We start from the raw sequence: 12,579 nt of genomic DNA, 5'->3' as shown, positions 1-12,579 counted from the left end.
ACCCTCAAGTTTGGTAGTATACACCTTAATTCTCTATTAAACTTAACTGCTAATGAAATTGTAATGAAAAAGATTTAGAATATGCTGATGCAAATTTAAGATTAGGGTAAATATATTAAATTAACTATACTTTAAAAAAAAAAATCATAATGATACTTCTTTAGCATCTTAACATTGTTCCTGCACAACACAAAATACACATTCTAAGACATGTGATAACACATACACGTTTTAGATACTTCAAATACAATGTTTTCATTTCACTGTGCGACGGAATGCTGCCCATGCCGAAATGGATTGAGAATCACAAGGAGACAAACACATGCAAAAGTAATTATGTTTAATTAAAATAAAACCATGCACAGGTCACCATCACCCAGACTACAGAATCACACCGGTTAAAAAATAAACATCTAAAGCCATATTTTGCATTCAGTGGGCCCACTGTATGAGATAACCTCAACGAACATACACAGGTCAGCCCTAAAGATGAAACAAAAAACTAACTCATCATTCCCCACCTAGTAATGTGAACCTGAAAAAGGTGCCAAGCACATAAGATAAGTATTTGAAACCCAATGTAATTTAACCCCTCCCCTCAAAATGTACTTCCTCCCCATTCAATCACAAAGCGTAACAATCCACATGGCAGAGAGGCCAGAGGTTTAAAATAGGAGTGGGCGATGAACCGAGTGCCCAGTTGATACACACACAGTGTTGAATGCCTAATCCCATGTACCGTACATGTGCCAAGGCCCAGAAATTCACATAATCGGGATTGAGAAGCTGGTTGCTCAGTTTGAGACCAATGCTAGCCTGAAAAACACCAATAAATGTTTTAATTCCCTCCCTTGCCGTTTCACCAAGAGTGGTTCAAAAAATAAAACATAAGGGTGGGGGGTTGTCGCTTTTTGGATTTCAGAAACAGACCCTGGCAAGACTATGCAGTGTATCCTAAGCCACTGCGTAGACCAACAGAGCAAGCAGAATCATAAAAACTAGTCTTGCAGCGACATTAAGAGCAGAACAGTTACAACTTTACTGTCCACATTTCAGTGGGGCCACGGGATCTACTTTTCTTTTGCAGCGCAGCAAGTCATCTTGATTTCCACCCCTGCTACACACTACAGAGTAAATGCCACCACCCTTGGGTTGAAGAATCCAGCACACACATAAGATAGGTACACTCAATAAGATCATTTATGTTATTTTACAATCTGGATGTAGAACACAAAGAAGAAGAAGAAAAGATGTAAGATGTACAGTAATTTGTATCGTAATGTCTGGTCTGCACAGTTGGGTAGATGATGGGGGGGTTGGAGTCCACCTGTGCAACCATCTCTGTCTAATGAGAGAGAGAGAGAGGAAGTGAGCATGGCATTTAGGACAGAAGGTGAGAGGGGCCTGGCAAAAGAGAGCTTATGTGAGAACAGAGTATTCAAGAGTCTCAGAAAAATAAGGGGTACGTAACGCTGTGTGTGTGTGTGGGGGGGGGGGGGGGGGTTTGTGCGAGTGTGCAGATGTGAGGAAGCATTGAATCAGTGCGAGTGCATGTACTGTATGTGTAGATTTACGTGTGTGTGTGTTGATGGAGATCGTGAGGGAGAGTAGGGATAGCAGGGCTTGTCAGGGCCAGGGGGCTCAGTTGCTGAAGACCTGGCCTTCGGGCGGCTGGGGGAGCTTCATGTTCTCTTTACACATCATGAGCCTCCGGAGCTCCTGCAGCACCACACGGATGCTGTACGAGTTCTGCCACTTAGCCAGTGCCGCCACCGCCCGCGTGTCCACCTGAGGGGAGGTTATAGCCATGTAAGAGACTCACACACAACTTGGAAAAGACATAGTATGAGTATTCGAACACAGCTTAACATACTGTATACTACAAACTTAATGAGTGAGAGATATATATACACACAGCTAATTTTAGTATACTGTAAACGAACAGTATACTTTCAGTTAAACGTACTAGCGCTTCGCCTGTCTACTGGAAGTTGATGCTGTTGCTATGCAACCTCTTGCTAGCAAAAATTACTAGCTAGAAATTTTACGACTTTAAGGTGTGTTATTAAATTCAATCTGGAGTGCCAGAGTTCTTAAATTCTGAGCGTTTCGCTCTCGGAGCGTTCAGAGCGCACTCTGCCAAGCAGCGTAACTTGACGCTTTGGCCGAGGAGTAGGGTTGATCCGAGCGTTCTGACCTCACAACGGCAGTCAAGCACCCAAGCTAACTTGCTAGCTACTTCCACACTCAAGTGAGAGAATACCTCACTCTGACCATTTTACTCAAATCTAGCAGAGCTGCTTAGGCTGTTTTCATGTTATCTAGAGCTTTGGTGACAAACTGTTGCTGGCAACAATTTAATTACGCTTTTTTGTCAACGTTTACTGACACCGGCCATATTCAACTGGTGTTGAGTGTTCGTAAATTCATCAGTTATTCTGCGCTCTGACACAGGTACCCTCAGACGAGTGAATTTACGAATGCACCTGAATGTCCATTGAGAACGCACGACTAAACCATTTAGCAAAGCTAAAAATGACAGGAATAATCAAGTCAATAAATATTGGGTAGTTAGATAGCATATAGTTAATATACTGGCAAGTTTGATGTATTAGTAGCCAACTAATGTTAGGTAGCTAGCTAACTTACCGGCACATACTGCTGTAATGATATGCGGGTCGCAAGGATGGAGTAGCTAACAAATTGTCAGTCAACATAACGTGTAAGGAAACTTATTTGAAAAGTACTTTATTACATTGCTCAACATTTGTCATAATTAGTTAAAGCAATGAATTTGTATCCGATCTCGGACTTCGGCTGAATATTTTCCAGCATTTTCTTAAAATCTGAGACCGTTGTGAAGCCACGCCCATTTTCTGAAGAATTGCATTATGGGCCCTAAGAGCACGGAAATAGTGTCCACTGCTTGTATACTTCGTATTTTGGCGAATATAGTTTGACATCCGGGAACTTTTGGTATACTAACTATATCCATACTATGACCAATAAGCTTACTTTACACTCAATTTACATCACAAATAGTATGTTTAGTATGAGTATTCTAAAGACAGCTATGGCCTCTGTAGAAGAAAATTGGGTTTCAAACCTTGGCTAATTTCTTATATTTTTTATTATTTTTATGCTCATTGGTGCCTTCAGCTCAGACAAGGACAAAAGTGCCCTCAAACAAACAAACGCAGATTCCTGGACAAAAACCCATGTTCAGTAGAGTATCAAGTGCTTTTTAGTAGTCTAGGACTTCATCTGGGTCTGGTAAACCAGTCCTGCGTCTGTAGGTAATGAATCCGCTGTGCTTTGCAAACTGTAGGCCTTCCGGCCACATACTCCAAAATACAAAAAGGTGCTGAATCCAACCCGAACAATAGGACATGTATGACCAGAGACTTACCACACCGTTTGAGTTGTGCACGCCATTCAGATTGATCTTGGTCACAAATCGGACAAAAGGGGGAGACTCAGGATATCTGGGTCCGCATTCTACCTTTAGACTGTACATCCTGTTCTCGTAGATTGTCTGGAAGAAAGACATCAGAAAGGCAAGATTTAAGTCCTGAAACAGGTTTTGGTTCAAGATAAAGCCTGCATGGTAGTGGGTAGCTGTCTTGGTTATCATCATGAGCGGTGAGCCATGACAGTGAGTAAGCTTGTTGTAGGCCTATGATTGGACTGCTGGCTCCAGTTTAGTATTGGCCTATGTTGTTAATTAAAGGAGCCCGCAAAACGGAGGTGCATCTGAGACAGAACGCGTGTGGTTCTTTGACTCATGGATGTTTCATCCTTTGTTTGCAAAACTCCTTTGGCTGTCCAAATAAAATATGAATTTTTCTATTTCAATTATATTGCTGTCGCGCTCATGGTGTGGTCCTCCCCTCCCAATGGTGTGTGTGTGAGTGAGATACACACAGTGCCTTCGGAAAGCATTCAGACCACTTGACTTTTCACATTGTTACGTTACAGCTTTATTCTAAAATGTATTAAATAGCTTTTTTCCCCTCAATCAACACACAACACCCGATGACAAAGTAAAAACAGGTTTAGAATTTTTAGCTAATTTATAAAAAATAAAAACTGAAATATCACATTTACATAAGTATTCAGACCCTTTACTCAGTACTCTGAAGCTCCTTTGGCAGCGATTACAGCATCAAGTCTTCTAGGGTATGATGCTACAAGCCTGGCACACCTGTATATGGGGAGTTTCTACCATTCATCTCTGCAGATCCTCAGGTTGGATGGGGAGAGTTGCTGCACAGCTATTGTCAGGTCTCTCCAGAGATGTTAGATCGGGTTCAAGTGTGGGCTCTAGCTGGGCCACTCAAGGACATTAAGAGACTTGTCCCGAAGCCAACCCTGCATTGTCTTGGCTGTGTGCTTAGGGTCATTGTCTTGTTGGAAGGTGAACCTTCTCCCCAGTATGAAGTCCTGAGCGCTCTGGAGCAGATTTTCATCAAGGATCTCTCTGTACTTTGCTTCATTCATCTTTCCCTTGATTCTGAATAGACTCTCTGTCCCTGCCGCTGTAAAACAACCCCACAGCATGATGCTGCCACCACCATGCTTCACCGTAGTGGTGGTGCCAATCTTGGTTTCATCAGACCAGAGAATCTTGTTTCTCATGGTCGGAGTCCTTTAGGTGCCTTTTTGCAAACTCCAAGCTGGCTGTCAGGTTCCTTTTACTGAGGAGTGGCTTCTGTCTGGCCACTCTACCATAAAGGCCTGATTGGTGGAGTGCTGCAGAGATGGTTGTCCTTCTGGAAGGTTCTCCCATCCCCACAGAGGAACTCTAGAACTCTGTTCTGACCAAGGCCCTTCTCCCCAAATTGCTCAGTTTGGCCGGGCGGACAGCTCCAAGAAGAGTCTTGGTGGTTCCAAATTTCTTCCATTTAAGAACGAATGAGGCCACTGTGTTCTTGGGGACCTTCAATGCTGCAGAAATGTTTTGGTACCCTCCACCAGATCTGTGCATCGAAACAATCCTATCTCGGAGTTCTACGAACAATTCCTTTGACTTCATGACTTGGTTTTTGCTCGGACATGCACTGTCAACTGTGGGACCTTATATAGACTGGTGTGATTCCAAATGTCCAATCAATTCACCACAGGTGGACTCCAATCAAGTTGTAGAAACATCTCAAGGATGATCAACAGAAACAGGATTCACCTGTGCTCAATATCGAGTCTCATAGCTTAGGGTCTGAATACTTATTAAAAATAAGATATGTTTTTTTCTAAAAACCTATTTTCGCTTTGTCATGATGGGGTATTGTGGGCAGATTAACGATATTTTTTTAAAATCCATTTTAGAATAAGGATGTAAACGTAACAAAATGTGGAAAAAGTCAAGGGGTCTGAATACTTTCCAAAGGCACTGTAAATTATTGGTTCCTCCACTGGGAGAAAGGTGATTTATGCTATGTTTATCCTCTTTGTTCATGCTCACAAGCAACATCAACAAGAACACATGTACTTCATTAGCTGACAAAATCATGGTTTCGGTTGGGAGAGGGCAACACTACTTTAGGTCTCAGGGCGGGTGACATCACACCATGATGGCTGCTATTAGTGCAAACAGCTAACTAACTAGCTAGCGATTTCACACCTGCTACTTGAGCATGGTTTAGAGCTGACCTGCGGTGTGCATGGTTTAGCTGAAGCAGTGTTCTTGGCTATGATTGAGCAGCAGCTCATCCTCTAAAATCTAAATGTTCCATATGTTTTCATTCCTCAATTGGGGTTAAAATAGAGGTGATTCCATATTGATCGTCAACTGTGGATATAGATGTGAAAATCGACAGTTGCTGTATCAGAAAGTGGCATTAGCTGCCAAATCCATTTGCGATGTCCTTGTTTTCTCACTTCCTCAACGCTTATAATTTAGAGAAGGAAATGCAATGCACTTGAGAAGAATTGAGGAAACCAGGACTGAGAAAGCAAGGATTTCTGTGGCGTGACGGTGTTTGGTCTGTCACCCTGAGAGGCCTTATGGCGTTTGTGTGTGTGTGCGTCGTTGGTTTTCCATTACCCTGGGAGGCCCTATGATCATGCCTGTCCAGCGAGTCAGCATTATGTCCTCGTCGTCCTCCAGTCCCCAGCTCACTGTCCCGTCTCCAACACCCTTCTGGCCCTCTTCCAGCTCCTCCAGTAGCCGGAAGTTACGGGGAACTTTGATGACTTAAAAAAAAAATACAAGGTTCAAAGCAGACATTTTTCAACCACACATAACTAGTAGTTACTACAAAGAAACTGAAAATTCACTGCTCTGCACACAGACCAGGGTGCCAAGTTCACTCAATGGGTTCTGTTGAATTGTTCATTAAAAATGCAAAGTGTGGAGCAAGGTTGAAAACACTGTTCGTTGTAATACGGTTTATACAGGAAGACATGAAAGGTAAAAACCGGATGATGCTTGAGAGGTTTTAAGTCACTTAGGATCTATAATGTGTGGCGCAATACTGCAGTACTCTGTTAGATTTTGATGAAAGGAATGGAACAATGTTAGGCAAACATGTAGCTAGGCCTAATTCTATGAATTTTGATAGTGATTCATTTAACACAACCCTCCTCAGCTAATTGTATGTTAGCTAATCAAATACAATTAGTAGGAACCAAGTAACTAGCTATCCTATATTATTCATGCACCACTGAATCTGACACATGCAATTACCATAGCGATCACTTTCTCAAGTTGTGGGTGTGTAGTTGATGGCCAAAGTGCACTTGCTAGTTAGGTATCGAAAAGGAAAGGGGGATACCTAGTCAGTTGTGCAACTGAATGCATCTTCCGCATTTTACCCAACCCCTCTGAATCAGAGAGGTGCGGGGCTACCTAGTTAACAATGTAAAACTACTCTTATCTATAATAGATAATTAGCTCGTTCTCATTACTTTTAATTTTACTGGGAGGGTATAATTTGTTGAACGTTCCAACATGAATCTGTTCCAAAAACGAAGTAAATAACAAGGTTGCCAACAAATAACGCATCCAAAGTTGTATAGCGGCCGAATTAGATACCGGGTAGGGCCTGGGCTATTTCATTAGGTTTTCACTCACCACGTTTATTCCGAAAAATATCTCAGGTAGCCTATGGACAAACATTAAGAATAAGCTACGTGGTGAGTTGATGCCTATGCGGCAGCTAGTTAGCTATGTTTATTGATCGTGCTACTTTGTATGCGTTGTTTGTTGGCAACTTTGTACTTTACTACGTTTTTGGAACAGATTCCTGTTGGAACGTTCCACAAATTATACGCACTCCGTTCACTTAACTAACCGCTAATACACAGTTGGAGAAATGCATTTTGACAGATGCCAGCTATAGTTAGCTATTTCAGTTATTCGAAACATGTATACTAGTTCTGCCAAGCTCGATTTGCAAGTTGTCTCGGTTCAGCTGCCACTGGTACCAGCTAACGTTACTAGTAATGTTAGCGTCGTTAGCTGCGCAGAAACATGACGCTGCAGTTGAATAGGCTAGCTAGTAAGTTAGACGAATACACAGACGATGGCTAAACCACACTAGAACCACAAATACAATATTTTATATACAAATTATGGCAGAATCAAGTAATATTTTAAATGCACCAAGTGAGTTGGTCGAGAGCTACAAATAGTCGGAGAAGAGCAAACTGCGCTAACGTTAGCTAGTTAGTAGCTAGCAATACTGGCTGAGCTAACTCACACACATTCATCTAGTAAACATGTCTCGGGGAATTGTGGAATGTCTTTGAGATTAATGTTTCATAACGGAATGCAATATAGTTATTAAATTAAACGTAAAATACAAGCTCCTCAAATGAATATCACATATGTGTGAACGGGAAATTAGATTACCTGATCCGGCGGCGGCCGCCATCTTTGTCACTGAATAGCGAGGACGCGCACGTTCGAGTACGTCAGTGCAAATCGACTGGTCTGTTTGAGCAGTTTTTGGAGCCGAAGGTCAAAATAAACAAGATTTTCGAGAAGGGTGCAATTGCAGCCCACAATTCGGGGCATTCCTGCACCTGTAGGAACCCCTCTTTTTTTTGCTAGCACAGACTGGAATATGTTCCGGGATTCTTCTAACCCGTGTCATGCCATAACATACAGCACGCATAAAGCAACTATTTCTGTCTTACAATCTCTCTCCACCAGGTGTAGCACTTCTCTCATCCTTTAAAAACAAGAAATGGACAGTGACGGGGGTAAGGGGGATACCTAGTCATTTTTTGCGTCATCATTGCATGCGATCATCATTCTCAAAGCCGCTGTTTACTTCTAAGATTACTTTAGCACCGCCCTAAAAACCCGAATCAAATTCGACACAAACCTTCAAATAGGTATGTAATGACACATTATATAAACTCTTTATAATGTTTTATTTACATTTTAGAGGCGATAAGGTGATAAGTTGGACAGATCGAGTGAAAAAAAGCAATTTTCCCACACAACATCTCTCCTTCTCACTATCACGCATTAGTTTCGCTTCCCCACCCGCCATTTTTAAAAAGACCAGACGGGGCTCATTGCCTTCTTGAATCATGCAGAAACGGGCAGCTTTGGGGTCATGTAATTGATTCTGTTGGAAAGGGGAGAAATTGTGCTTTACAATGGTATTGACATTACAGTTGATCTGGAAGTATTACGTTTTTGGGGCGCTAAAATAAGGTCAATTGTACGGACCAAAGCGATGTTCAAAAGTGACTGAGTTTACGTTAGCCCACCAGGCGATATTTAGCTAGCTAGTTAACATTAGCTCACCGTTCGTGTATTCAGACATTTGTAAGTGGTGACATGCTAGCTAACCAACTATCCTTGCCATGGTGCCGACCTAACGTTAGCTAGCCAGTCTGACTACACTACCGGGGAGTTAATGGTAACTAGCTAGCTAAATATCCCTTCCCCGGTTGGGCTAACTTTGGCTAGCATGTCACCACGTGAAAAAGTAGCTGACTAGCTCACTAAAGACTTGCCAATAAAAAGGTCACAAGTCATTATGTTAGCCTATGTTGGTTTTCTGTTTACTTTTTAGGAAGGTAATGTGTGTTGTACATGTAACTACAGTCGGTGAGTATTGTTAGGGTTGCGAAAGTTCAACTGAGATAGGAACAATACCACACCTGAACTTGGTTAAAATAATTGTTTAATTCAAAAGTTAATAAATGGCAAATACATTTTTCGTATATACGGGTTCACTGCACCACCCCGCAGGGTGGAACAAGGAACTGATTTGTTTCTGACAAAGATAGTATATTATACTCGTGACAGAGATAGTTCCCGCTTCCGAGCCGGCCTGTCAGAGTAGAGACTGGGCGTGGTTTAGACTTACCCAGCCTATCGTTGATGTTGGCACATAAGCTGGTCCCAGCTTCTTTGCGCTTTCTGGTGTCCTTTCGCTGTTGCTGTGTAGATTATGCTCCCTCACCCCAGAGACTGGGGTCAGACAGTTTTATAACATTGTCTGAGATATTCGCACCTGTATACAATGTCCACTGTTCTCGCTCAAGGCTAACTACAGCTTCTCAGCACTCTTATCTGAGCTAACTGTTACTTCCAGCACACACACACAGACATCCAGGCGCCCAGGCCAACAGGTTGTCAATATCCAATCACGTTTGTTATAGTATTCAATCACATATAATACAGTTGCTAATCACGTTTGTTATAGTATTGGGTTATAGTGCATGACTCAGAACCTCACATATGTTTTTCGTGTGTATAGTTTATCTGTTATTGTCTGGTCAGCAGTCTCCTGATTCACCCCCCTCCTGTGTCTCTCTAAGATTAGCACAGTCTCGTCACACAGTACAGCGCCCACACTACTGATACTTTGTTGCATACACACACATATTTCATACACACACACATTTCAGGCTGATATTCATGGTTAGGCCCTGAGCACTGGTAAAAGTGAGAACAATGGAAAATGCAGGTTCACAAGAGTCAGCAATTCAAACTTTAATGCATAAGAAGCCCTACTAGCTTATAGTTAGTTAAGCATGTCAAAAAACCTTATAAAAACCCCACAGTATCTACCTATACAGAACAAAAATAAATGCAACATGCAACAATTTCTTTGATTTTACTGAGTTACAGTTCATATAAGGAAACCAGTCAATGTAAATAAATCCATTATGCCCTAATCTATGGATTTCACATGACTGGGCAGGGGCGCAGCCATGGGTGGACATAGGCCCACCCACTTGGGACTCAGGCTCAGCCAGTCAGAATTAGTTTTTCCCCACAAAAGGGCTTCAATACAGACAGAAATACTCCTCAATTTCATGAGCTGTCCGGGTGGCTGGTCTCAGACGATCCCGCAGGTGAAGAAGCCAGATGTGGAGGTCCTGGGCTGGCGTGGTTACACGTGATCTGCAGTTGTGAGGCCAATTGGACGTACTGCCAAACTCTCAAAAACTATGTTGGAGGCATTCAATTCTCTGGCAAGAGCTCTGGTGGACATTTGTGCAGTCAGCATGCCAAATGCATGCTCCCTCAAATCTTGAGACATCTGTGATTTTGTGTTGTGTGACAAAACTGCACATTTTAGAGTGGCCTTTTATTGTGCACATGTGTAATGAAAATGCTGTTTAATCATCTTCTTGATATGCCACACCTGTCAGGTGGATGGATTATATTGGAGAAATGATCACTAACAATAATATAAACACATTGGTGCACAAAATTTGAGAGAAATAAGCATTTGTGTCTGTGGAACATTTCTAGGATGTTTTATTTCAGCTCATGAAACATGGAATCAACATTTCACATGTTGCATTTATATTTTTGTTCAGTATAAAGGCAATTTTCACATCCATTGTTACATTTGTACATTAGTCTTAATCAGACGTAATTATTTGTAATGATATTTCAACACCATGCATACATGGAACAATAATTCTATCTTATTCAACGTTCTGACTCCAAAGAGTTCTATGTGCACTGAGGCCGCATGCTCCTATTAGGCACAACAAAAATGATAGAGACATAGGACACAGACACACAGATCTCCGACATAACACGGGAAATATAAACAAATTAAACCATACATTGAATTAAATAAACAGAACTTCTACCTCATGAGTCTTGCGAACGTTCATGTGCGCTTTAAACATCGCGCCCACTCAGAACAGGGTAAGAAATGTTTGGCTATATTAAAATGTATCGTAGGCCTATCAGACATAAAACACATATGTCCACATGTTGCAAAAGGTATGGGGATGGAATGATGAAACGCTAGCAATTATTTGACTATTAAATGGAATATAGATTTACCACATAGGGCCTGTGCATTTAGCAAAAGCAAACATTTCAACAAGAGAAAAAAAGCACTCTCCACTGGTGGGAGTTTGGAGAGCATCTTCGCACAGTAGGCTTATAATTCATTTTAACAACAAATTCCAAATGCTAGCTTAAGTTAAGTCTACATTTCAAGTAATTATTACATACCAAAAGACCTTTAAGGCCTATGCGAGAAATTGTTGCCCCATTGCTGGTGAGCTTGCAAAGTAAACAGTTAATATTATTGATCGCCAAATAATTTTTGGAGCTGCATATTTATTTATTATGGCAATCCTCTCTCCCTACAATTTGAAGTTTGAGCTTCACCCGATCCAATAGCTGTACAGCAAATCAGCAATCTGTTTGCTAGCTCACCCGACCTGTGTGGAGTGACAGTTTGCTGGTCCAATAAGAGTGCAGAGTGTGCATTTCACTAACCTATCTGTTGCAACTTGCATGTTTTTTTTTTTACAAGGGCGATGCTGCACCTCCTGTATCTGACCAGATAATTTCAAGTCATCAGTTTCAAGTCAAGGCCTTGAGGCTCCAAGTCCAAGTTAAGTCTCAAGTTATTTTATTTTCTATCAAGTCATCAAATTTGTGACTCAAGTCCACAACTCTGATAATCGTTATTGTGTGCATGTAACCATGCTCAATGTTTGGTTTGTTAAATGTGATATCAACTCTGTCATGTGTAATGTTTTTTTTATAGTTCATTCAAGTTTGATACTTGAGTTGTCTTTCTCCCTCTCCTCCTGTTGCATGCCACTTGCCATACCAAGCCCTGGCTGCCGCCTGTCACTCAAGGAGAGAGTAGTTGCTCGACCACAGAGTCATGAGCACTTTCTTGAGAGCTTTTTGAGTCAACGTGACATGCCTGCAAATTCAAGATATTTGAATAGTTTACTATTACAGTGGATGAAGGAGCAGAAAGAGTGTGGAGATGTGGAAATGGACAGCAAGGAAGAAGGAAAGGAGTTGAGTGTAGAGGGAAGCGGTGTGGTGAGGAAGATTGGTATAAAGTATTTCTTTTTAATTCAATTACACCGGTACCTCAAAAATGGAACCTGATGAGAGGATGAATTACCTCGGTTGGGCAATATTACAATATAATCAGAAGTCGATGTTTGACAACCATCATCGATGGTGACGACATTGTGGTGTGACATGATATTCATTTCTTACATACTATAGTTTTGCCTATTTGAACATGACTGGCACCGCTGGAGTCGGGCAGCGCACAGCCGAGCATCACACCAAATTACCTACCTATCCGCCATAGCCCATTTCAATAAATA

General features: G+C 41.7%; 1 protein-coding gene across 1 annotated transcript; it reads right to left on the bottom strand.

The window, feature by feature from the left end:
- Window positions 1–323: 323 nt before the first annotated feature.
- Window positions 324–7,984, bottom strand: LOC120065425 (ubiquitin-conjugating enzyme E2 variant 1-like). The gene is made up of 4 exons (XM_039016430.1): window positions 7,853–7,984; window positions 6,044–6,192; window positions 3,410–3,535; window positions 324–1,788 (listed from the first exon to the last, which is right to left on the bottom strand). The coding sequence occupies exons 1-4, from the start codon at window positions 7,872–7,874 to the stop codon at window positions 1,642–1,644; spliced, it is 444 nt and encodes a 147-aa protein (XP_038872358.1). The 5' UTR covers window positions 7,875–7,984; the 3' UTR covers window positions 324–1,641.
- Window positions 7,985–12,579: the final 4,595 nt, after the last annotated feature.

Source organism: Salvelinus namaycush, chromosome 20 (assembly GCF_016432855.1).
Source record: "Salvelinus namaycush isolate Seneca chromosome 20, SaNama_1.0, whole genome shotgun sequence".
Lineage (NCBI taxonomy): Eukaryota > Metazoa > Chordata > Actinopteri > Salmoniformes > Salmonidae > Salvelinus > Salvelinus namaycush.
This window is presented reverse-complemented; position numbering and strand designations above follow the sequence as displayed.